Source organism: Drosophila tropicalis, unplaced genomic scaffold (assembly GCF_018151085.1).
Source record: "Drosophila tropicalis isolate 14030-0801.00 unplaced genomic scaffold, ASM1815108v1 contig_859, whole genome shotgun sequence".
Lineage (NCBI taxonomy): Eukaryota > Metazoa > Arthropoda > Insecta > Diptera > Drosophilidae > Drosophila > Drosophila tropicalis.
The window spans coordinates 13,541,652-13,568,497 of record NW_027173353.1 but is presented as its reverse complement, the minus strand read 5'-3'; the positions used below and the strand labels follow the sequence as shown (position 1 = coordinate 13,568,497).

At 37.3% G+C, this 26,846-nt stretch overlaps 1 protein-coding gene across 1 annotated transcript in view; it reads right to left on the bottom strand.

Moving 5' to 3' along the window:
- Positions 1-2,204: 2,204 nt before the first annotated feature.
- Cadps (calcium-dependent secretion activator 1) overlaps positions 2,205-26,846 on the bottom strand; it is a 121,217-nt gene continuing 96,575 nt past the window's right edge. The window contains 4 exon segments of the mRNA XM_068296871.1: positions 2,205-2,471; positions 2,541-2,680; positions 3,983-4,363; positions 26,475-26,784. Of these exon segments, the coding sequence (XP_068152972.1) occupies positions 2,267-2,471; positions 2,541-2,680; positions 3,983-4,363; positions 26,475-26,784 (1,036 nt within the window). The 3' untranslated portion in view covers positions 2,205-2,266.

The following is a 26,846-nucleotide window of genomic DNA, read 5'->3' as shown; positions in this document are numbered from 1 at the left end:
TTAGAAAAACCGATTGACTCCCGTAATTTTATGTCTATTGTAATCAAAATCGACAGACTAATTAATCTTATTTATTTCTACCAACCCAGAATTTTATTGGAATTGGATTACAAACATTCTAAATATACGAATGAACGTGTTTTACGGGGCGAAGTTGGCTCCAAGATAGTGGCGGCGATAGAGTGCTCGTCTGTTTGTACGAGTAAGCGGGACGACGATAGTTTTAAATCTTTGTGAGATGGTTACAAATAGCTTAAAAAACAAAATTAAATATAAATTTTTGGTAAATGTTTACTACTACTACTCGGGCCCAAAACGCGCTTAAACTACATAATTTTGGTATCAAACGAAAGAGAAAAATTCCACGAGCACGGTGCGCCTTGGCGATTTATTTCGTAGTTTTTGAGTAATTAACAAAAGAAAATTTATATTTTTAGCGGGACTATAGCTAAAAGTAGCTGTTTCCGGCTAAAAAAAAGCTGTTCAATTTTGAGATGGTGTTGCCAAATGCCGAATTTTGGATACTCGAATACGCGGGCTTTTTTTTGCCAGAGCAGCCGAATATTCCTCGACTTTAGAGTTAGCTTTAGCCGATTTTTCCACTTTTCAGCACTGAAATCTCGAGTAGTAGTAGTAAACATTTACCAATTTTTTTTTTAATAAAATAAAAATCCAAAGTAATAATTATTATTAAACTAGCTGCACAGTGTGTTTTGCTACACATAAATAAAATTTATGAATGATTTGTATACCCCTGCAGATGGTATTTTAAAATTATTCAGATGTTTGTAACTCACAGAAGGAGGCGTAAGAAGAATTTTTCGCCACCTAATGTACCGATTTATGTATGCTTTTGTAAAATAAAAGTAAAATATAGCGCCTAAAAACATTCAAGAGTTCACCCTTCACAAATAAAAATGCTCGTTTGATTTTGATATATGTTTATACACATTTACTATACATATACAATATACATACCAAATTTGGTGGCTCTAGCTCCTATAGCCTCCGAGATCTTCGGGTTCATACAGACGGACGGACGGACGGACAGACTTACATGGCTAGATCGACTCGGCTGTTGATGATGATCAAGAATATATGTATGTATATACTTTATAGGGTCGGAGAAGCTTCCTTCTGCCTGTTACATACATTTTGGCGACTTTAATATACCATTTATTTCTTTGGGATAATTATTTTATTCCTAAGTTAAAATAATAAAATTTATAGGCAATACTTGTTTATGAATATAATGTGTATGTTTAACAAAAACCTCACCACCTATTAAACTTTAAGCACTTTTTATGAACTCAAAAATGTCGTCCTGTGTTTTTTATTCCGGCTCTCTTGTGCAATTTTCATCACATATCTAAACTCTGTAAGTTATTAACTCGGATGAACTCCCTGAATCAGTGGCCACAGTCGTAATTACAGTTAGGCCTGTTGATTTAACCTGGTACGTTTCTAGAGCAGAATTTTAAAGTATAAGATTAATTATGAGAGTAGTAGGAAAACAGGCTTCTGTTATCAGAAAATTGTTTCTATAACTGTGCAACTCTGACCGGAGACATGGCTACATCATTTCACTTCGTCGTGCTGATCAGAAACATTGTATTAATACATGTGAATGTGTATAGAAAAAACTAAAAAAAAACTGTTTTTGGCTTGCATACAAGTGAATAGTCTTTAGTGAGCCGCACTCTTAAAAATGTTTATATTTATTACCCTTTGTATACATCAGAATGTGGGATCGTCGGATACCTCTTTAAGCTTTTTCTAGTTTCAGAATTTTAAAAATCTTTTAGGGTTTGAATTGGTGGATTTAACAGTATTGTGCATTAACGCCGCTGTAATTTAAGTGAAAAAAAATCGACTGCAAAATATTTTTATATGGATTATTCTATAAGTATTGTTGCGAAAGTAAATAATCATTTGTTAAAAGTAAATTTTTTGATTGATAAGTAAGCAAGCTAATCTCAGAGCTTGTGAGCACTGAATATTAAAAAATTATTAATTAATATTTGCATATTCCCGTGGACTTGGCTTTTTAAGATATGAAGCAACGATACATAGGTCATTTTTTTAAAGCGCTTTCGAATATATTTAACAGTTGCAAAATAATTTAAGACCTTAGCAGTCGTGTAGTTGGATAAATTGTTTTTTTTTTTTTTTTTTTTGGAAAAGTTTGTATTCAGTTGATAATTTTTGTTACATGCATGCAGGTACCCAAACGAATAACTTATATAACGACTTTGAAAAGTGTTATTTAAAACCAACTGCCACTTCCTAATTTCGAGCTGAGTCCACCTATCCCCTTTCCCAACAAATTACCAACGCGCCCAGCTACTACATTGGTCACAGCAGCAGCTTGCGCTGCCGCAATTTTTGGCTTTGGCAAACTTCGAGAAGCATTAGAACTAGCTTCTTCACCACCGTCTTCCTCATCTCCATCTCGTGGATCGTCATAGAGCCTGTATGATTGGGAAAAACAACTTAATAACTAAATTTCTAGTTTAAAATTTATCCAATTCGCTACTTACTCGTCTCCCTCGGTCACTTCTGGCATGGTTAATGCGCATGTTGCTTCTTCGGTTGCCATGCGTTGCGCTATTGCCTGATATGCTTTAGAATTTAGCTTATCCTCGAGTATTCCTTGCAGTTCAAAATCGGAATATATTTTCTACAAATTAAGTGTTAAATTATATAAATATTAATACATTTAATGAAGTAGTGAAGTGCATCAGGTGTACAAATATTTTGATTTGGAACATGAAATGAATGCCTATTAAATTTGTTTTACATGCCGCATAGCACATGTTATCTTTTTCACCCTCACAAAAACACACGAGCGCCGCCACTAGATTACGGACAACTCCGCTCTAATGGGCCGCATAGTAAAACTCGTTTATACGTATTGACGTAAAGTCCGATTTTAATCAAATTTGGTACGTTGGTAGATATTAATAGGTCTAATTAGAATGCTGAATTCGCTTCATGTAGAAATCCGTTTTTTTCTAGATTATGAAGGCGAAGGTGGGCGTTGCAAAAATACTAAACAAATCTACGTACCAAATTTTGTTGTTCTAGTTTTATTAGTTTTCCGAAAACAGTTTTATTGGATTTGCAGGGGCGGAGATGGGCGTGGCAAAATAGTTATAGTCTTAGAGAAATTGCCACAGGGACAGACAAGGATAGATCGACTCAGCTGTTTATTCTGATCAAGAATATTTATAGTTTATGGGCTCGGAAATGCTTCCTCTTACACGTTACATACATTTTGGCGACTTTAGTATATACTTAGCCGAATTCATCTGTTTGGATACCCTTTTTTATATCCTTGCAGAGGGTATTATAAAATTGGGTAGATGTTTGTAACGCACAGAAGGAGACGTTTCCGTCCCCATAGAGTATATATATTCTTGATCTGCATGAGAAGCTGAGTCGATTTAGTCATGTCCGTCCGTCCGTCCGTCTGTGCAAATCAACTTCACGCCGCCATCTTAAAAGCTATCAAGATGAAACTTGATATTTGAGCTCCTTATAGCCCGGAGCAGATAAAGTGTGAAAATTGTCGGGATCGGACCACTATATCATATAGCTCTAAAAGAAACATTTTCATAAAAAGAGAGCACATGCATACACACACACAGACGCAATGCTACATGAACTGTATGAGTATGCTTGCCGTGCTTTGCTTAGGGTATGAGGGAAGAAGAAGTAAAAATTGTAGTAAAAAGAGTAATAATGTTTTGTTTGTGTATTGATGAATTGAGTTGCAGGGAAAGAAATTTCAAAAAGTAAAAATGTTATTGCCAAGTGCAAGGGTATAAAAACTTCGTCATTTTTTATATTTATATTTTTATTGCATTTAATAATTCTCATTGAAGACTAATATTCTATAATGGGTGCCGAAAAATTTTACAAAGCTATAACTATAGTATTGAAAAATATTAAATGTGTAAATTTATTTTGTTTTAATTACCTTAATTATATGAGATATAGATGTAACTTGGGCATAATGTAGAGCATGATCCATGCGTTCTGAAAGCCAGTTCGACAGCATATTGACCTGATGAGAATACCATTGTTCAAAAAAATTCAGCGTCCATAGATCATCACCAATTTTTCCTCGTATTTGATCCATGTTATTTCGAAAAAAATTGACATATCCTTGACCGAGATCCTTTCCTGAACTAGAGACATTCGTAAAGCTGAGAATCGAACCAATCAGGCTGCCCTCATCATAGCGGGCCAGTTTCGACAAAGTAGACTCTAGCACTGACATAAGTTTACCGCTCAGCCCTTGTGTCATGGCTACATTCGCCTTGTCGATCTGATCGTCGATTTTTGCGTGGAATTTGTACTAAATGCATAGAAAAAGATAATGTAAAAATGAATTCTTAACGAATAACAATCGATATCTGTTGTCTCAATTATATCTCAATGATCCACAATAATCTATAATAATTCGTGACTTGAGTTCTGAACTCTTTTCAATTAAAAATGAAGTAAGTAAGTCGTCTCGCCGACTTAGGTATACCACACACCAATAAAGCAAATATTTCAATTTTATTAAACAAATGCATTTTCACATGCTTTTTACAAGCATTTCTTAGCATCTCGCTCACTCAAGCATACGAGCACCCTAGCGCCCTTACTAACCAGCGGCCAACTGCGTCCTTATGGAAAAACGTTTATATGCATAACTCGACTACAAGCATATCTTAGTTTCTCGCTCACTCAAGCATACGAGCACCCTAGCGCCCCCACCAACCAACGGCCAACTGCGGCCTTATGGAAAAGCGTTTATATGCATAACTCGACTATTTTTTGTCCGATTTTTATCAAATTTTACTTGATATTAGTATCAAATTTAAGTATGCCATATTTGATTGCATAAGGTAGAAAAATACGGGAGATAATCGAGTTTTCTCAAATTACGGAGGCGGAAAGGGGCCTGGCAAAATCTTTACACATACATAGTGTGCGCATTTACTAAGCAAATATACCAACCAAATATGGTGTCTCTAGCTAGAATAGTTTTTGAGATAAACGGTTTTTTAAATTTCAAATAAACTTGATCACATGTACTACACGAGTCTATATACCAAATTTGGTGGATCTAGCTTTTATAGGCTCCGAGATCTGCTGGCTCATACGGACAGACGGACATGGCTAGATCGTTACATACATTTTGGCGACTTTAATATACATACCGTTTCACCCTATGGGTGTATGGTATAAAAATATCAAAGAAGCTAACTTTGACTAAGTCTAGAGAGCTTCATCAACAATTTGGACGAGATTGCCTCTGATTCTCGCAAGCAGTCCAATAATAAAGCGGTCGATTTTAGTGCGTCGTCTGTAGAATGGAGCACCTCACTCACCAACGCGAGAGGACGTTACTCGAAGCCTTCGCAGGTCTTGAAGTGGCCTTGTTACACAATGGTGACAAAAATACTTTCAGCCGCGCGGGCGTTGTAAGTTGCAGCCAATTTCGTGTGACGTCGTGGGGGCTGGGAAACGTGTTAACAGTAGGAGAGCCACCTGCCTGACGAGCTCCCACAGACGTCAGCATGGAGCGATACTTCAGAAATGTAGGCATTCTCAACGGAATCGTAAAATTGTAAATGCATATGCAGCCAGAAGATCATATGGCCGAACAGTTCACGGCCAAAATAGAGGCAGCCTGTAACGCAAGCATCTCCAAAAACAGGGCCTACAGGAAGCACAACCAATCCGTTTTCTGGTGGAATAGCGGAATTGGAAGTATCCGCAAAATATGCCTAGCGTCACTTCGCCGTTATACACGGATAAGGAGACTGGGAGAGGGAATATGGGCAAAGGTAAAGGTAATCCAATCTATTGAATAACAAAGCTATTTAGCTCGTTCACAGCACATTAACAGCCGCAAGAGAAACCAAGAATGTATTGCCCACAGCTCTAGTTTATGCATTGAATTCAAACGGATCATACACCACTTGTCGTGTTGTCTTTGATAGTGGATTAAACTATAATACATATCGGAGCATTGTATAAGATTACCAGGACTCTCACGCTCATTATCTCGAATAATTATCTCAGGAATTTCTTTAATCAAGGCCGATACTACAAGAGGAATCAGAGCTGCACAATTGAAATCCAGGTATTCGAAGCATACACTAGATATCACCGCTCATGTTTCAGGTAAGATAACCATATAAAATATTGCCAAAGGATGAAGGATGTCCGGCTATATTGCGAGTTTTCGATGGATTAGAACTGGTTGATTCACTCAAAACCAGCGCCATGCATGTGTGTAGATAACCATGAAAACATACACATAATATTTGGGTGGTCGCCTCAATTGCAGCTAAACAAGTATCAAATACAGCATCACTGTTGTTAACGATCGATATAAACACATCGCTCCGCAGGTTTTGGGAATTGGAAGAAATACGTGGCAGTTTACCGGTTGTGTTGAGCTTCCATTTAAACGTTCGGATGCCAAATTCGGAGGTACTCTTTAGGGAGCAGTATCTCGATTTTATTTAGTAGAACCTCGACTTCATAAGGATAGAAAGTTAAAGGCAGGCTACATCTCACTGAGACAAATGCACATTCTTGATGAGGCAGAGAGGACGAATGCACCGCAAGAACATATGTTTTATATGCCTAACCATACAGTTCTTAGTACCAAATTGAATTGTAATTGCTAGATCTTATTTCTAAATGAACGATGTTATGACGGGAGTAATCAGCAAAAGATAAACTTATTCATTTATAAAGTCGAGCCCATCTAGAGCTTGGAAAATGGGTCTCCATATACCGGAATCGTTTATGTAAAAAAAAGCACCATCGACATCAATCAATTTATCGGGAATACACTGGGAATCAGAGTCTGACATCTTTAAATATGGTATAAGCTTGAGCGAATGCACAAAAATTTTAAAATGAAAAGTGTTATTAGACGGATTATGATTGGAAATCGGCCAAAAAAACAAATCGCTTCACGCAACAATCGCACCTTCTTTTGCGAAAATCGCTACTCAATTAAGCATGCGTGCCAAAAAGCTCGATGCTGTGTACCCAGACGAAGATTCTAGACGACGTTGGGCTTCTACGTGATGGAAGTCGCCTGAAGAATTTAGGGTTAGGCCAAGCATCCGCAAATCGTTCGTCAACGTTTCTAGATAATGGGAGCCAGAAATCTAATTCGTAAGGTTACCCACAACTGTCTAAGGTGCTTCAGACAGTGAACACATACCAACTAATGGCTTCATTATGGGCAGTGAGAGTTCGGCAAGTATTTCCGTTCAAGAATACAGGCTGCTATTATACTGGCCCAATCACCATTAAGACACACGAGGGAAGAAACGCTCGAAATGAAAAGGGTGCTATTTTCAATATATGTATGTATGTATGTCAAAATAAATCGGCAAATCTCTTTCTCCCCCGCGGCATCCTGACCCAGATGGTCCAGTACGAACCCTGAAGATAAAGACAGCTGCAAGAGAGATGAACCGTCCCATAACCAAGGTGGCTCCTCTGCCTGTTTCAGAAACCTAATTTCAGGGCCCGGCAGTTTGTTTAGGAAGTCGTTTGTATTTTATGATTTCGTCTTTATGATACGTGGACACACTTTTTTTTTGCTGATGCATTATCAAGCGTCATGGTAAATAAACAATGTATGTTGAGTTTAGTTAATTACTTGTTGGCCAACAGAAAACATCACAATGAGTTGAAAAAATCTATATTTTAATTTAATACGAACCAGCAAAATTATTTTATGTATCACCACAAAAAAATTATAAGATTCGATTAGAATTGAATTGAGTAAGTTCATGCTTACAATTAAGTAAATGCGTGTGATTATTGAATGCAGACAGCATCCAACGAAAAGAATACTGAACGAACCTGCTCAAATCAAAAGGGCATATAAGTTAAGCACTTATTTAGCGAACGTTGACAATACTATGCGCAGTACGTTCAAGTGGCCCCTACGACACCAGGACAAAGCCTCTTACGCGCGAGCCCAAGCAGATAACTGACCACCTCCCACCCGACCGACCGAGGGGTGCAGCCGTATAACGCACGGCACGAATCGAATACACAATAGAAAAAACAGACAAACAAATAATACTAAAGTATGGCTATCTATTAACTAAATGGGATAGGATAGATGTTTTAAGTGTATTAATAGAAAACTCTGAGCCGATTATAGGGAATAGAAGGTTGTAATCAGGGCAGAGGACCAAAAAGGTTCATGAATGGCATAGTTAGAAGAACAACGACTAAGGGATGATGGTATCAAAGGATGTCTACTCCGTCTACATGGTACCGACATATTTACATGAGCTAATAACTCAGGCGAGTCGATATCACCAATTAGAAGCTTGTGCATGAAAATAACACCAAGTATAACTCTACGGTTAGTTAGGAAAGGAAGGTTAATCAAGAGAAGTCTACTAGGTTACGAAGGCAAATTGATATTGCGATCCCAGCTTAAGCCACGAAGAGCCAATAGCAAGAACTGCTTTTAAACGGATTCAAGTCTAATCTGGTACGACTCATATTGAGGTGACCAAATGGAATATCCATACTCTAAAATTGGACGGACAAGCGAAGTAAAAAGTAGTTGTGTAGGGGTCGTCAAAGTCTTTTGACCATCTTTTAATGAAACCCACGACATTCATGGCCTTTGCGGCCTTTGTGTTAAAATTTAACTTATGGTCCATAAGTACGCCCAAATCACTTATATAAAGGACTGTTGTTTAGAAAATAAGTGACCAGTTGAGGAGAGTTACGAAAAAAAGTCATTACCTTACATTTGGTAGTGCTAAGTTTTAATACTGTTTAAGATAAAACATCGTGTTCATCTGAAATGGCTTCACCGAATCAGATTGAACAAAGAAATATACAAAACATAAAACAAAAATAAGTCATAAAGACTCAAATGACAATTATTGCAGTATCAAGTAACCGACTCTGAGCATGAAATATGTATAAACAATTTTCAACCCCCGAAAAACGTGGGTCATTAGAATTTTTTTTTATTGTTACCTCCTAGAGCCTTATATTCCCTATATAAACTCCATACTTTTGTTAATAAAATCAGTTCATATTTTGAATTCAACAGATGAAGATGGTGTTTTAGTTTTGCGGTGCTGAAACCCTATTGAGAGTTTTTAAGATCAGATTGTAGCCGACTAAATGAATCTGTATCCTTATAAGTGGGACAATGCTTAACATCATCAGCATACATAAGCACGCAATGACTGAAGGAAGATCGTTAATGAATAATGTGTGTGAGGTACACCAGAAGTCACAGGATTGGAATTATCATAACTCGGAAGACATAAACCCAAGTCCGTCAACACATGCCCATTAACCGCATGATCATTGGCCGACCCTATTTCATCATTACATGCAATATCCATTGGTCAACCCCACTCAATCGTCACATGCCCATTTGTCGCATGATCGCCTATCCCAAGTAAGCTTTCGAGAGGATAAACACTCTGCACCCCACTTTCCCAGGCCCTCGAAGAATGGTGTCGGGTTCGGTGCATACCCAGAATCACTCCACAAATTTCGGCAGTAAACAAAGAATGGTTCTGATCAATTGTGTTAACAAAGAATGGTCCCACGCACTTAGTGGACTATTGGACTCAGCCAACGCCGCCTGCGACGACGTCAATTACCCAAGCCTTCATGCAACATAATCGAAATCTCCGGTAACTTCGCTTTAGCTCCGCGGAATTCACTCAAAAGTCAGAATTAAATATACTGTACTTGTAATAAAGTGACTTAAAATAAAAACTTTTTTATACCGTGAGTGAAGGAAGTGTTTAATTGGCGCCCGAGCAGGGACCCTGCTATTTAAAACTTGATCGAGTGTTAGTGAAAGATACCAGTGGTCGTGGCCGAGAAAACGCGTTAAATGCCTTAAGTGTCAACGAAATAAAAACGCTATATCGAACTACACCAAGAATCAGACAGAAAACTGATAACCCAAAAGTGTTTGCCCAGGAGCGTTTATACGTTCAACGTATAAACGAACCCCTCAGCGAACCCTCTTACAAGCCGATCAGTAAAAGTACCGAAGATCTTATTGCTACTAAGTTAAGCAAAATAAATTTAAGTGAATGAAAATTAAAATAAGAAAAAGAATTTGTGTAGACACAGTGGAAAAAAATTGGGAACCAAAACAAAAGTTAAAATTTAAAAAAGAAAGAAACAAAGGAAAGCAGAAGATAAAATTTTTATAAAATCCTTAATTAATTTTTTCCTCACTCAAAAAAGAAAAGAAAAAGAATGAAAAATTTAAAAAGAAACTAGTTATAAGTAATCTAAAAACAAAAAAGGAGAGAAAAATAGAAAACAACCATATAATATTGAAAAATATATATAAATATATATATATTATATTTTTCGCGACGTCATAATATTCTCGATATCGTAACACCTTTTTCCTTAAAGTAAACCCGGTTTAAAATATTTTTTCCAAAATGACTAAAGACAACTGGGTTAAAGCAGCAGTCCTCCAGCAGGGTGGTATTCAGTCAGCAGCTTCCGATGCTCCGACAGCATCCACCTCAAGTGCAGCAACCGCAAAATGAATAGAGGCACTGTCAATACAGGATTAGATGTAGCTATCCAGACAATTTTGTCGTCTCAGCTACAGGAAATAGTGAAGCAATTAAATTATTCTCAGCCAGGACATATTCCCATTTAGGGACCAGGCAGCTAGGGTCCAGGATAACTGGCATGAATTAGACAAAGTGCCAGACATTGTAAAAAATTTTGACAAATTTTTAAGTAGTCGTGAAGAATTCTCAACATGATTTGATCACTTTAGAATATCAGCTATTCACCATGACCCAGAAGGGCGCTTCTGTTCATCAATTCTACTTCGCCGTTTACCAACAGATGTCGTTAGTACTCGACCAAGTAGAAACAGTGGGTTATATTTCCGAGACTATGAAAGCCATGGCAAAACAGGTCAGAGATAGGGCTCTAGATACCTTCATCAGAGGACTTAACGGAGATCTCTCAGACAGAATGAGCTTAGCTTAACCCAGAGATCTGAGGCATGCATTGCAATTGTACGAGATGTATTTTTCAACGCACCACCGAGGCCATTTTCTCCGAGGCCTCAGCCAGCACCAACTCCAATGGTTGTCGACGGCTCTATTTTAACAGAAAAATATCAAAGAAGTTAAATTCGGCTATGCCGAAGTTTATATACCCTTGCAGTCCTTGACAATAATAATTTCACATTTTCAAAATTTGTTTTCTGCAACTCAATTCATTAATATACAAACAAAACAATTTTACTCTTCATACTATGTACAATTTGTTCTTCTTCTTCCCTCATTCCCTAAGCAAAGCAACGCACGCATACACATACAGTTTATGTAGCGTTGCGTCTGTGTGTGTATGCATGTGCTCTGTTGATTTGATGATGACGTAGTAGGCAGCAAGCAGAGCTGCCGGCAGCGATTGAACCGATTTATATAGACTGTAACTTGTGTTCTATTTATCCGATCAGGGTCAAATTTTGGGATCTGAGATTTTATATCAAATTCTATTATATTGGTAAATTTCATGGGGATACTCCAATTTTTGCAAAAATTTTTGTTCCAGAGCTATATGATATAGTAGTCCGATCCCAAAGATTTTCATACTTTATCTCACCCGGGTAAAAAAAAAGCTCCCAAAAAAAATTTCATCCCGATAGCTCTTAAGATGGCTGAGTAAAACGCGTACGCACCGACGGACAGACGGACAGACGGACAGACGGACATGGCTATATCGACTTAGCTTCTCATGCTGATCAAGAATATATATACTTTATGGGGTCGGAAACGTCTCCTTCTGTGCGTTACAAACATCTGACCAATTTTATAATACCCTCTGCAAGGGTATAAAAAATTAACTACATGAACAAGCCAAACGGTAATTCACCACAACAATTTGCTCTCAAAAGAGTCAACCAGTCTACTACAAATTTTCCCAATAAAGTACAGAGGCAACTCCATATCGAAACTGGTATATCAGGTCAACAATATATCACCATACCACCTCATGAAAAGCATTACTCCGATATGTCCGATTATCAGGCTGTTTATCAAGGCCAAGAAGACCTTTTCGAATTAGTCCCAAATTCTGAGGTTCGTGAAAATCAACAGCAGGAGGAATATTTTACCTCACAAGGGGACATTTCAGAGTTAGTCCCACAGAATAAAGAGGAAACCGGATCACAATCACAGGAGCCTCAACAGCCACAAATTGAGGACACCGTTAATTTTTTAGGTTAAAGTGTTCCTCTTTGCCATACTTTGTTGTCCGGGACAACAAACCGCATACAATTTCTTAATAGATACCCGCTCGAACAAAAACTATGTCCAACCAAAAATCGCCAAAAATGTCAAAACGAATGAACATAAGTTTTACCCTAAAACCTATAACTTTCTTCCTATTACCTAATTTGAATCCGTTCCATGGAATTCTAGGTAATGACACACTAAGAGAATTAAACGCTATTATTGGTGTAGAGAAAGATCTACTATATGTCAACAATACTCACGTTGTTAAAATAAGCAGATGCGAGCCCATCAGGTCCATACGATCAAATCAGATGAGCTCACCAATCAGCAGAAACTAAGGTTAAAGGCACTCCCAGAGGAGTACGAATCGCTTTTCGCAGACCCAAATAAAAAGTTTACTTATGCTACTAATGTCCTAGGAAAAATCCGAACGACAACAGACACTCCAGTCTACACCAAACATTACCCGTACCCAGCTTCTCTCAGACAAGTAGTAGAAGACCAGCTTCAAGAATTACTACGAAATACGATAATTCTCCTGTACGGATAGTCCCTAAAAAGAGCGACAGCCATGGGAATAAGAAATAAAGGATGGTCATTGATTACAAAAAGCTCAATGAAGTTACAGTTTCGGATAAGTATCCTATTCCTGAAATCGGAGAAATGGTTGCACAGTTGGGCAACAATTTTCTCTGTTCTCGATCTAAAGAGCGGATTTCATCAGATTTCCCATAAGAAATCTGATATTGGAAGGTAAATGTTTACTACTACTACTCGGGCCCAAAACGCGCTTAAACTACATAATTTGGTATCAAACGAAAGAGAATTCCACGAGCACGACCTCAGGTGCGCCTTGGCGATTTATTTCGTAGTTTTTGAGTAATTAACAAAAGAAAATTAATATTATTAGCGGGACTATAGCTAAAAGTAGCTGTTTCCGGCTAAAAAAGCTGTTCAATTTTGAGATGGTGTTGCCAAATGCCGGGCTTTTTCAATCTTTTGTTCGCACTATTCTCAACAAACGAAAATATTTTTGAGTTTACAATATTTCTTGATTTTATAGAACAAATATAGTTTAGAAACAATATTCGGCTGCCAGAGCAGCCGAATATTCCTCGACTTTTGAGTTTAGATTAAAATATTTGGCTACCAGGGCAGTCAAACAGCGCGCCAAATAAAAAATAGCGTTTGACAACACTGAAATCTAGCTTACCCGATTTTTCCACTTTTCAACACTGAAATCTCGAGTAGTAGTAGTAAACATTAACCCCTCTCTCGATCACATTTCGAGAGATCTCATTCGAAAAATGGTAAATGTTTACTATTACTACTCGGGTCCAAAACGCGCTTAAACTACATAATTTTGGTATCAAACGAAAGAGAAAAATTGCACGAGCACAACCTCGGGTGCGCCTTGTCGATTTATTTCGTAGTTTTTGAGTAATTAACAAAATAAAATTAATATTTTTAGCGGGACTATAGCTAAAAGTAGCTTTTTCCGGCTAAAAAAAGCTGTCAGATTTTGAGACAGTGTTGCCAGATGCCAAATTTCGAATACTCTATTACGCGGGCTTTTTGAATCTTTTGTTCGTACTATTTTCAACAAACGAAAATATTGTTGAGTTTACAATATTTCTTGATTTTATAGAACAAATATAGTTTAGAATACAATATTCGGCTGCCAGAGCAGCCAAATATTCCTCGACTTTAGAAATTAGATTAAAATATTTGGCTACCAGGGCAGTCAAACAGCGCGCCAAATAAAAAATAGCGTTTGACAACACTGAAATCTAGCTTTACCCGATTTTTCCACTTTTCAACACTGAAATCTCGAGTAGTAATAGTAAACATTTACCCGAAAAATTTGTTACGGCTACATTGATGATATAATAATATTTAGTAAATCCGAGGAAGAGCATTTCCGATATCTAGCTCTAATATTTTCTACTTTGTCCAAAGCAAATATGAAGGTCCAAGTAGATAAATGCAAATTCCTAAGACATAGTAATTTGAAGGGAGGGAGTTAAAACCAAAGAACCTAAAACAACTAAGGTCCTTCCTGGGATTAGCTAGTTATTACAGAAGATTTATCAACGATTTTGCTAAGTTAGCTAGACCCTTGACCGCGTTATTACGAGGAGAACATGGCAGAGCTAAAAAGAATGTCTCAAGCAAGATCGAAATCCGATTCGGTGACGCCGAACTCGATGCCTTTAAGAAAATAAAAAATGCATTAGTGTCACAAGACGTGATGTTAGCATACCCCGATTTTAAACAAGAGTTCCATCTAACCACTGATGCCTCAAACTTTGCATTAGGAGCTTCTTTAGAACAGAATAGTAGACCCGTTACATTTCCTTACCGTGCGTTATCCAAAGCTGAAGAAAACTATGCCACAATTAAAAGAGAAATGCTAGCAATAGTATGGGCATTGGATAAGGCAAGGATGGATGTATACTGCAGATCCAAGGTGATCATTTACACTGACCACCAGACTCTCACTTATGCTCTCAGCCCAAAAAATAACAGCACAAAGCTGAAAAAATGGAAAAGTTACCTGCAAGAATATAAGTACGAGTTGAAATATAAACCGGGTAGCTCAAATGTGGTAGCAGACGCACTCTCTAGAAACCATACCAGCACCTTAGAGCTTATACAAATTATACATATACGGCCAAATAGAAAGATTCCATTCCACTTATGGGTAATTCCGAAATCACTTACACGACTTTCGGAAGCAGAATAAAACTCTATATGTGAAAGAAATCAAAGAAAATCAAATTTTTTACAATTAATCACTAATAATTTTTTAAAGTACTTTTAGAGTACTATCAGTCGTAATAAAAATTTTTCGCTTCCTGTTTTTATCTGTTGAGAAAAAAGCTCCAAACGAGCGGTCACTCACACGACATCAAATATAAATGTATAATATATACATACATGAGATTAGACATCGTTGCTAACAATCGCCAAACTCTCCGAATTGTCTGAGAATTTTAAACTTTGAATATTTTTTGCATATATTAGAAATGTTAACCCTGCAAGCATTTGGAAGACTATTTTAACAGAAATCGTCTTGATGAGTCTTTTTTGAGTCCCCTTGACGATTAAAAAACGACTAATCTCCTGGGCGATTGAAAGAGGACTCATAAATGACCCTTCCTTATGCTCAAAGTATGATTGGTTTGAAATACAAAAACGAAATGCAAAGCAAACGCCATTACCTATCTATTTACCTTTTTATTTTTGTTATTTTTTAAGATCATATATGTATAATAATAAATAAAAATTATATTAAAAAACAAATTATTTTCGTTGCAAATTATTGAAAATTTTATTCGAATATGAGTCAGAAATGATAAAATTATGACTCGTGGAAGACTCTTTTATGATTAAAAGATGACTTGTGGAAGACTCTTTTATTATTAGAAGATGACTTGTGGAAGACTCTAAAAAAAGAGTCATAAGCGTCATAAGGGAAGCTTCGCCTCGCCCTTAATTTAATTTAATTTTCTGAGTCACTCACACGACATTTTTTCCAGTACAGTTTTCAATGTATTTACATAGAAAATTTTAGTTATTTTATAAGTATTTCATTAATACAAACCAAAATAAGAAAGGGATTTTTTACGAGTTGTTAGCGACTAATAAATACTCTATCCCAGCAAGCATTTTTGAAGTTAACAGAGCATAATTGAGTCTTTTATGAGTCGCGCGACGATTGAAAATAGTCATATTTGCGCTCATTTTCTGATCATAAATGGTCCATTCGTCGGGAGAAAATGGTACCCTAGCCGCGACTCATCTATATGAGTCGCCTCTGACTCTTTTTTTAGAGTCTTCCACAAGTCATCTTCTAATAATAAAAGAGTCTTCCACGAGTCATAATTTAATCATTTCTGACTCATATTCGAATAAAATTTTCAATAATTTGCAACGAAAATAATTTGTTTTTTAATATAATTTTTATTTATTATGATCTTACAGAATAACAAAAAAAAAAAAGGTAAATAGATATTCAAAATAAATTGATATATTGTTTGCACTTTGCACTTTCACGATCGAATGACAAAATTTTCACATTTCGGCATGTGCTGAAGAAAAAGTGCCGTTTAACTTATTGTTAGATCTAATTGTAAGCCTAAATAAGAATCGCTTTTGGATCAGCCAAGCAAGCAGAGTATGAGTGCACAGTAAGAAAGCAAAACCAAGCAATGATCATATTTTAATCACCTGCATGCTCATTTGGCGATTGCTTTTCATTTCGTTTTTGTATTTCAAACCAATCATACTTTGAGCATATGGAAGAGTAATTTATGAGTCTTCTTTCGATCGCCCAGGAGATTAGTCGTTTTTTAATCGTCAAGGGGACTCAAAAAAGACTCATCAAGACGATTTCAGTTAAAATAGTCTTCCAAATGCTTGCAGGGATGTTAGAGAAAGAAAAATTTATTTTCAAATTGTGCCTAAAGAATATATATTAATTTATGTATGATTTTTGGGAATAGGAAGTTCGGCCCACTTTTATTTTCTTTTCGGTGTCATATTCCCTTAGGTTAAAAAGAACCGACTTTCGACTTCAATTGGATTCTCTGCCTTTATTCCTGTAATTTCGGGCTAATTGTCTTAGTGGGTCTTTTTTATTTTGACCAATACCGCCTTTGATTTTCACTTTTTTTTATTTATATTTTCTTTCTCCATCTAGATTTCAATTATGTTGATATGGCAATTCTGTACTGTATCTGTCAGCCGTGTACATGTGGCAACCCTAGTTAAGCTTATGTATGATAAAATTGAGCTCACTCTCATCTAAGCAACCAAACGTTGTAGATCTACATATGTATACTTTTCACAAACCAACAAATTAAAAAAACGATAGCAATAACTTTACAAACAAAAATATATACATGTGCAAAATATGCACTTACGGTCACTCACACGAAAAACTTTCATAGTTAATAAAACAAAAAATGATTTGACAAAATCAACAAACAAAACAATTCGACTCTTCATACAACAATTTGTTCTTCCCTCATCCCCTAAGCAAAGCAACGCACGCATACACATACAGTTTATGTAGCGTTGCGTCTGTGTGTGTATGCATGTGCTCTGTTGATTTGATGATGACGTAGTAAGCAGCAAGCAGCGCTGCCGGCAGCGATTGAACCGATTTATATTGACTGTAACTTGTGTTCTATTTATCCGATTGGATTGAAATTTTGGGATCTTATGTTATATCCAATCCTATCACATTAGCAACCCTTGCAGAGAGTATTATAAAATTGGTCAGATATTTGTAACGCACAGAAGGAGACGTTTTCGACCCCAAAAAGTATATATATTCTTGATCAGCGTGAGAAGCTGAGTCGATATAGCCATGTCCGTCTGTCCGTCCGTGCGTATGCGTTTTACTCAGCCATCTTAAGAGCTATCAGGCTGAAATTCACTAAGAAGAGAACTTTCATCAATCACTGGATTAATAATACAATTAGCCTTTTTTAAATGATAAGGATACGGACTTGGTCGATATTCCATTGAGGAATAAGTTGTTTTGAAAAAACTCGCTAACATATCGGCAATTGTCTGATCAGTGCTAGCTTTTTTATTTTGAAAGGACAAAAAAGATGTTTGCACAGAGGTCTTACGTTTAGAATTAACAAATTCATATAACATTGTGTATTGAGCGACTGTAAACAGAGCGTATTCTAATGAACGACGTGTTTTTTGAAACTTTTTATAATATCGAGTCATTTTTCAAATTGGATATCTCTCGAGAGAACCAGGGAGGTTGTTAAGCCGCTCCTGCCTACCAAGAGGCACGCAAATATCAAAAAGTGAATTCAGAGTATCGTAAAAGAAGCGAACAGCCGAGTTCATATCTCTGCAATTGTATAGATAGGCAGGGCCGCAGAGAGAAAATCAGGGCCCGGGGGTAACCATGTTCGGGCCCCCTACTTCACTTCAAATAAATCCGCTATTTTCGACTGTGATGTATCGCGGGCCCTTCTGAAAACGGCGGGCCCGGGGGAAACCTAGCTGAGAAGCTGAGTCCATATAGCCATGTCCGTCTGTCAGTCTGTCTGTTCGTGCGTATGCGTTTTACTCAACAGTCTTAAAAGCTATCAGGTTGAATTTTCTTTTTATACCCTTGCAAAAAGGGTATTTTAATTTTGGTGAGAAGTGTGCAACGCATAGAACGAAGCATCTCCGACCATACAAAGTATATATATTCTTGATCAGCACGACGAGACGAGTTCAAATAGCAATGTCCGTCCGTCCGTCCGTCAGGATCAACGCAAACTCCTCCTAGACCGTAGGAGCTACAGAGCTGAAATGCACGTAGGCTTGTATATACTGCAGGGCTTGTATATCTCGGATTCAGACGGATCGGACCACTATATCGTATAGCTCCCAAACAAACGGCAAAGATCGGGTGACTATATCATATAGCTCCTATAGGAACGATCGGGGGAAAACAGTGACTATGATCAATTTCCTATGATTGTAGGCCATTCTTTGGCAAACATAAGCCTTTTTAGATAAAACGTTCTTCCACATTGATGCCTAATAGGTAAAGAAAGAGTTACTGGTTTTTCTGTGCTTTTTATTATCTGGAGCAGATCAAGTATGAGAATTATCAAGATCGGACTATTATATCATATAGCTCTAGAACAAACATTTTCATAAAAATTGGAGTATCGCTATGAAATTTACATATGTGATAATATTGCATATAAAACCCCAGATCTCAGAATTTAAATCGGATCGGATAAATATAACACAAACTACAGTCAATATAATAATATCTGCTCTGCTCCCAGCTCTGCCGGCAGCGCTGCTTGCTGTCTACTAAACTCTGGTGCACGACTATAGCCGCACCCTGTTTTTTCTTATAACTCAAAAACGAATAGACATAGAAGAAATCCAAAACTACCGTTAGATAAAGCATGAAGCAAGATGTAGAAATAAATAATAAAAACAACAACATTCGCACAAAATAACTGTAATTTTTCAAATTTCGTTTTGTTCTAAGTGCATAACAATAGCCGCACTTTTCATTTTTTATAAACAAAAACAAAGTATTAACAAATTTATAACAACCTACTTATATTAATAATGTGTGTAACCACCTTTAACTGAAATAAGCTCAAAAATACGATTTGGCATGGAGTTAATCAAATTACTTATATCTAATTGGGAGATATTGTCCCATTCTTTAATAATAGCCAGTTTAAGGCTATTAACATTGCTAAATTTAGTGTTACGGGCATAAATTCTACGCACTAGTAAAGCCCACAAGTTCTCCATAGGATTCATGTCTGGAGAACATGCCGGCCACATCAATGTTGTAATTTCATTCTCATCAAGCCATGACCGGGTCTCCCGGCTGACGCCCACTGATGCGTTATCCTGCTGGAAAACAAATGAATCTTCTCGTTGTGCGCGAAGGCACGGTAGAAGATTCATTTTTAGTAAATCGATACACTCTCTGGAGTTCATATAAGTGCTTGGAAATGCAATCTCCAAGCATCCTGACTCACAGAAAGCAGCCCATACCATGAGAGATCCTCCACCGAAATTTCTCTTCGAGAAATAGACAGGTTCTTTTCTTAAATCTCTCCAATAATATGAGAATCCGTCCGGACCATCCAAATTAAATTTTTTCTCATCCGAAAAAATTATCTAAAATATAAAATTAGTATCTTTTTATAAGAAAACAAATCCGTTGATGAGTACAATAAAACTATCCACAGTACCACCAACAAAACCCCAATAGAAGCATTTTTTGCAACAAAGGGAAAAGATTTCAGAAAACATTTAAAGAAGCAAAATAAAGACCTAGGGTACCACAATAAAACAAAAAAACCAGTCAAAATTTACGATCCAGGTGAAATCATCTACGTTAGGATTAATAAACGGCTAGGCTCGAAACTAATTTCTAGATATAAGCCAGAGGGCCGGGGCTAACTTCGACCGCGTCAAAGTTTGTATACCCTTGCAACTTTTTTGGTAACTCTTTCCTTACCTAATAGCAATCAATGCGGAAGAACGTTTTATCTAAAAAGGCTTATGTTTGCGAAAGAATGGCCTACAGTCATAGGAAATAACGAAGATATTGATCATAGTCACTGTTTTTCACCGATCGTTCCTATGGGAGCTATATGATATAGTCACCCGATCTTTATCAAATTTGGCACAGTCATTAACAGATATATTAAACTAACAAATGTTTAATTTGAAAGCAATCGCGTTAAAAGTAACGAAGTTATTTACAAAAGTCACTGTTTTCGACCAATCGTTCCTATGGGAGCTATATGATATAGTCACCCGATCTGGATCAAATTCGGCACAGTCATTGACAGATATATTAAACTAACAAATGTTTAATTTGAAAGCAATCGCGTTAAAAGTAACGAAGTTATTTACAAAAGTCACTGTTTTCGACCGATCGTTCCTATGGGATCTATATGATATAGTCATCCGATCTTGATCAAATTTGGCACAGTCATTAACAGATATATTAAACTAGCACATGTTTAATTTGAAAGCAATCGCGTTAAAAGTAACGAAGTTATTTACAAAAGTCACTGTTTTCGACCGATTGTTCCTATGGGAGCTATATGATATAGTCATCCGATCTTGATCAAAGCGTATAACTCTCTAATATTAAGTTTCACGATAATAGTATAGAAAATAACGAAGTCATTGAGAAAAGTCACAGTGTTCGTGACTTTGGGGTTTGTATGGGAGCTATATGATATAGTTGTCCGATCCGGCTGAATTCGAGATATACAACGCCTGCATTATATACAAGCCTAGGTGCAAAATTTCAGCTCTGTAGCTCTTACGGTCTAGGAGGAGTTTGCGTTGATCCAGACGGACGGACGGACATGGCTAGTTGAACTCGTCTCGTCGTGCTGATCAAGAATATATATACTTTGTATGGTCGGAGATGCTTTGTTCTATGCGTTGCACACTTCTGACCAAAATTAATATACCCTTTTTGCAAGGGTATAAAAAGAAATAGTAGCCGAAGATCGTAATACCAAAGAATATAATGGATCTTAATGCTGTAATGCTGTAACCTTAAAAATCGATCATGTCATCGAATTAGAAAAATATCAAATGGCCATATCCGTCTTAAAAGAAGTTGTCAAGAATTCGACAAACCTAAGTCCGCATCAGCCTTTTTTGGCCTATGAAATAACCTCGAAAGATGGTGTCGGGTTCGGTGCATATCCAGAATTACTCTACACATTTCGGCAATAAACAAAGAATTGTCTTGAACACTTGTGTAAACAAAGAATGGTCCCACGCATTTAGTGGACTATTGGACTCAGCCAACGCCGCCTGCGACGACGTCAATTACCCAAGCCTTCATCCAACATAATCGAATCATAGAAAATCACTCTTGAGCCTAAGTTCAAATTATCCGGTAACTTCGCTTTAGCTCCGCGGAATTCACTCAATAGTCAGAATCTTTCAGTTATCATTGAATATACTGTAATTATAATAAAACGACGTTAAATAAAAACTTTATTTTTTTATACCGTGAGTGAAGGAAGTGTTTAATTGGCGCCCGAGCAGCGACCCTGCTAAATAATAAAATTTAAATAAAAACTTTATTTTTTTATACTGTGAGTGAAGGAAGTGATTAATTTATATATACATACACACACATACGCAACGCTACATAAACTATGTGTGTATGCGTGCCGTGATTTGCTTAGGAATTGAGGGAAGAAGAAGAACCAGAGGGCCGGGGCTAACTTCGACCGCGTCAAAGTTTGTATACCCTTGCAACTTTTTTGGTAACTCTATCCTTACCTCTTAGCCATCAATGTGGAAGAACGTTTTATCTAAAAAGGCTTAAGCTTGAGAAAGAAAGGCCTACAATAATAGGAAATAACGAAGATATTGATCAAAGTCACTGTTTCCCACCGATCGTTCCTATGAGAGCTATATGATATAGTCACCCGATCTTTATCAAATTCGGCACAGTCATTAACATATATATTAAATTAAGAAATGTTTAATTTAAAAGCAATCGCGTTAAAAGTAACGAAGTTATTTACAAAAGTCACTGTTTTCGACCAATCGTTCCTATGGGAGCTATATGATATAGTCACCTGATCTTGATCAAATTTGGCATAGTCGCTTATAGGCGTAGTAAACTCTCTAATATTAAGTTTCACGACAATAGCTCAGAAAATAACGAAGTTATTGAGAAAGTCACTGTTTGTGACTTGGCCGTTTGTATGGGAGCTATATGATATAGTCACCCGATCTTGATCAAATTTGGCATAGTCGCTTATAGACGTAGTAAACTCTCTAATATTAAGTTTCACGATAATAGCATAGAAAATAACGAAGTTATTGAGAAAAGTCACTGTTCGTGACTTTGGGGTTTGTATGGGAGCTATATGATATAGTGGTCCGATCTGGCTGAATCCGAGATATACAACGCCTGCAGTAAATACAAGCCTACGTGCAAAATTTCAGCTCTGTAGCTCTTACGGTCTAGGAGGAGTTTGCGTTGATCCAGACGGACGGACGGACGGACGGACGGACGGACGGACGGACGGACGGACATGGCTAGTTGAACTCGTCTCGTCGTGCTGATCAAGAATATATATACTTTGTATGGTCGGAGATGCTTCGTTCTATGCGTTGCACACTTCTGACCAAAATTAATATACCCTTTTTGCAAGGGTATAAATATTGTAGTGAAAAGAGTAATAATTTGAATGTTTGGTTTGTTGTACTGCTGAATTGAATTTCAGAAAAAGAATTTTGAACAAAGCCAAAGTTAGGTTCCGTGATATTTTATTCTACAATAAAAAGAAGTGAAAAACTGAATTCGGAACCAATACCCTTTACGTAATTAAATTTATTCACTTAATTTTTTTGCGATGTAACATTGTGTGACTAAGTCCTTTGATAGAGCATGTTGAAATAATTGTAGCTCAACTCAATGCATGCATGATCACACACATATGTATGTATACTCTCTCTCGATCGTAAAAGAGAGCAACGACTCGATGAGAGACATAAAAAAGTTAGTCGCGAATAAACTGCACAACCGACCGCATTCCGATTTTCTTATTTCTTATAACAATAGGTTATGGGCCCAGGCAACGTGCCTATGTGGTTGTTGTGGTAATTTCTGGAAGAAATTAGTTTTCGCGCTGTGTTCTAGACGTTTTCTTACAAAGTATATATACACGACTATAATGTCATCGTTATATCAGATTGATAAACTCGAGGACAGAAATTATGACAAATTTGACAATTTCGTTGTTGCCATAGAGACGCGCGACAGTTTACCGTGTTTCGACATGTTATGCATAAAGCTGAGAGAGGAAGGAGAACGCAAAAGAGAAAAACCGATCGAGAGTGCAAAAGCATTTACAGCAGAGCCAGGCACTCATATCCCCCGGGGGACGAACACGTTCGGCTCGTCGTATGCGTGTAACCGAACGGCTGCCGAAGTCCTCACACAAAAAAATCAAGATGGATTTAGTTTTCCTCAGCATTTCGACGCAAGCAAGTCTATGTCGCTTTGCTGAGAGAAGACACATGAAAAAATTGATCGCTACTTTGTTTTTCTATCTTTCTCTTGCATCAGTTTAGCTGCTGTACTCGTTTTCTTGATTTGAGGCAAAATTTTGTCAACTTTCATTTTGCGCAGTGTAAAGCAACTTACGCACACAAGCAAGCGCACACATACAACTACATCTTTTCAGCGCTCTCTTTGACCCGGGCCCTGCTGTAAAATTTACAGCGCTGAAAAGATGTAGTTGTATGTGTGCGCTTGCTTGTGTGCGTAAGTTGCTTTACACTGCGCAAATTGCATGTGACAAAAGCAAGAAAAATTAGAAATGCGATGGAAAACCAATAATTTTGAATTAATATTTTTTTTGAAACTCAACTATTTCCTTTACTTCTATATTATTTGGATAACTTTTTATCCGAAGGAGATCTTCTAAATGGCTATCAGTTAGACTGTTTCGAATAGAATTTTTAATTAATTTCATTGTAGAAAATGTAGTTTCACAAATATATGTTGTGGAAAACATAGAACATAATTCAATAATTCATAATTTCAATTAAAAATATAATATATAATTTTTGCAAAAGTTGCCAGTTACATAAAAAGAATAAAGGCATTAATTTTTTTCATGTGTAGCGATCGAGCAAAGCGACATAGATGTGCTGGCGTCGAAATGCTGACGGCAACTAAATCAACCCTCTGTGTGAGGTCTTCGGCAGCCGTTCGGTTACACGCATACGAGGTGCCGAACGTGTTCGTCCCCCGGGGGATATGAGTGCCGGGCTCTGATTTACAGTGGTGGAAAAGCAATCGATGCAGAGAGACAACTGGAAGAAAAAGCAAAAAGTTTGGAATTGTTTTTCATGTGGTGGCAAAGGCCATTTTAAAGCAAATTGTCCCAGTGTAAGCGGTCGGAAGGTTGCATCGAACCCGAATAAGACAGTACAGTCATCGTTAAGTTTGCTGAACGCCTTGGACGCAACATGTTTTGAACGATCGAACTGGTGTCTGGACAGTGGCGCCACCAGTCATATGGGTTGCGACAGAGATTTGTTTTCAAAATTTGAAAAACATTCGGAGAAAATTGTTTTGGCTGATAATACCATTTTTCAGGCTGAAGGAAAGGGCGAGGTAAAGCTGAATACCGAGTTACGTATACTTACATTAAAGAAAGCCCAAAGGATACGCAACTGAAGACAAAAGAAAGGTACTTCTGTTGAAAAAGGCGTTATATGGACTCAAACAGTCTGGACGGGAGTGGAACTCCAAACTCGATAGTGTTTTGCGAGCTAATGGTTTCATACCTTGCGACAATGAACTATGTCTATACAAACAGCAAGCAAATGGTAATCTATCATTAATCCTTGTCTATGTGACGATCTTCTTATAGGATGCCAGGAGAAATCGGATCACGACAGGATTAAGTCAGCTATTACGGCAGCGTTTGATTGTGTTGACAAGGGACCTGTGCGTCTGTTCCCTGGCATGGAGGTTCACCGTGATGGCGAACTTGGCGAAATATCATTGGGTCATTCACAGTACATCAAGGATCTACTGGAGCGCTTAGTGCAGACCAGCTACAACACCGTTGGAAGCAGGGTATCAGATATCCTGCGATAAAATGGAGTGTAAAAGGGTTGATGCAACTCTTTATCAGTCAATGATAGGCGAGCTAATGTGGCTTGCGTTAACTACTAGACCAGATATACTCCACTCAGTATCGAAAACCTTGCAGCCATAGAGCATGTTTTACGATATCTGGCTTCGACAGTTGGCTTTAGGATTCATTACAAGCAATCAGAAGCGGCATTCACTGTTTTCGTGGACGCAGACTGGGGAGGCGATAAGATTGATCGCAAGTCTTATACAGGATATGTATATTTTCTGGCTGGCGGACCGATTTCATGGAAATCAGAGAAGCAGCGGAGTGTTGCTCTTAGCAGTACCGAGGCAGAGTACATGGCATTATCTACAGCGTGCAAAGAAGCCATTGTATTGCGTCGATTAATTATCGAGGTTGGTTGCGGAGAAGAACATACATCTACCGTTTTGTATGGCGATAACCTCAGCGCGCAGCAATTGGCTAAGAACCCGGTACGCTATTCAAGGACGAAGCATGTGGACATTAGATATCATTTTATTAGACGAGTAGTTAATGATGGCCAGATTATTTTAAAGTATAAGTCTACTAAAGAGATAATAGCTGATATCCTGACCAAGAATCTTCCGAAGAAGAAGCAAGTAGAGTTAACGAATTTGTTAAGTTTAAGATAAATTTGTGGATATACTTGCATTGAGGAAGGGTGTTGAAATAATTGTAGCCCAACTCAATGCATGCATGATCACACACATATGTATACTTTCTCTCGATCGTAAAAGATAGCAACGACTCGATGAGAGACATAAAGTAAATATTCAATTACCCCTTATTTTACATAAATTGCAAAGCTTTTCGTTTGTCTACCTCTAAATCGCAGAGCTTTTCGCAAACCTTACACTTTCTAAAACTTCTTCAATTTGTCACAAAATAAGAGTTTTGCAGATGTTCATACAAATGATCACAACTAATGTTTTATACTCAATTTACAATTAGGAGCTATTCGACTTACCAAATCAATACCATCAATAGTAGTTAGTTTAAAGCTTTGATTTTTAGCATCTAATATCACATTAACCATGGCGCACATCTCTGATGGAATAATATAATCGGTTGATATGAAAGCAACATTCTTCTTTAACCACGACTGAAAAGAAGAATCCGTTCGTTGTATGCACTGTTCAATCATATCAACTGCCATCATTTTTAGTCTCTGCTCCAGGTGTTGTCGAAACTCCGCATCCGGCCAATGAAGGTCTCTTATAAATGATTGCAGTGCGTCAAGTTTCCAAAAGAGATCTTCAGATGTTGCACAGCCATTTCTGAGTATAAAAACGTAAATGTGAACATATAGTTAAATTTTAATAACAAACTTTTAAATTGT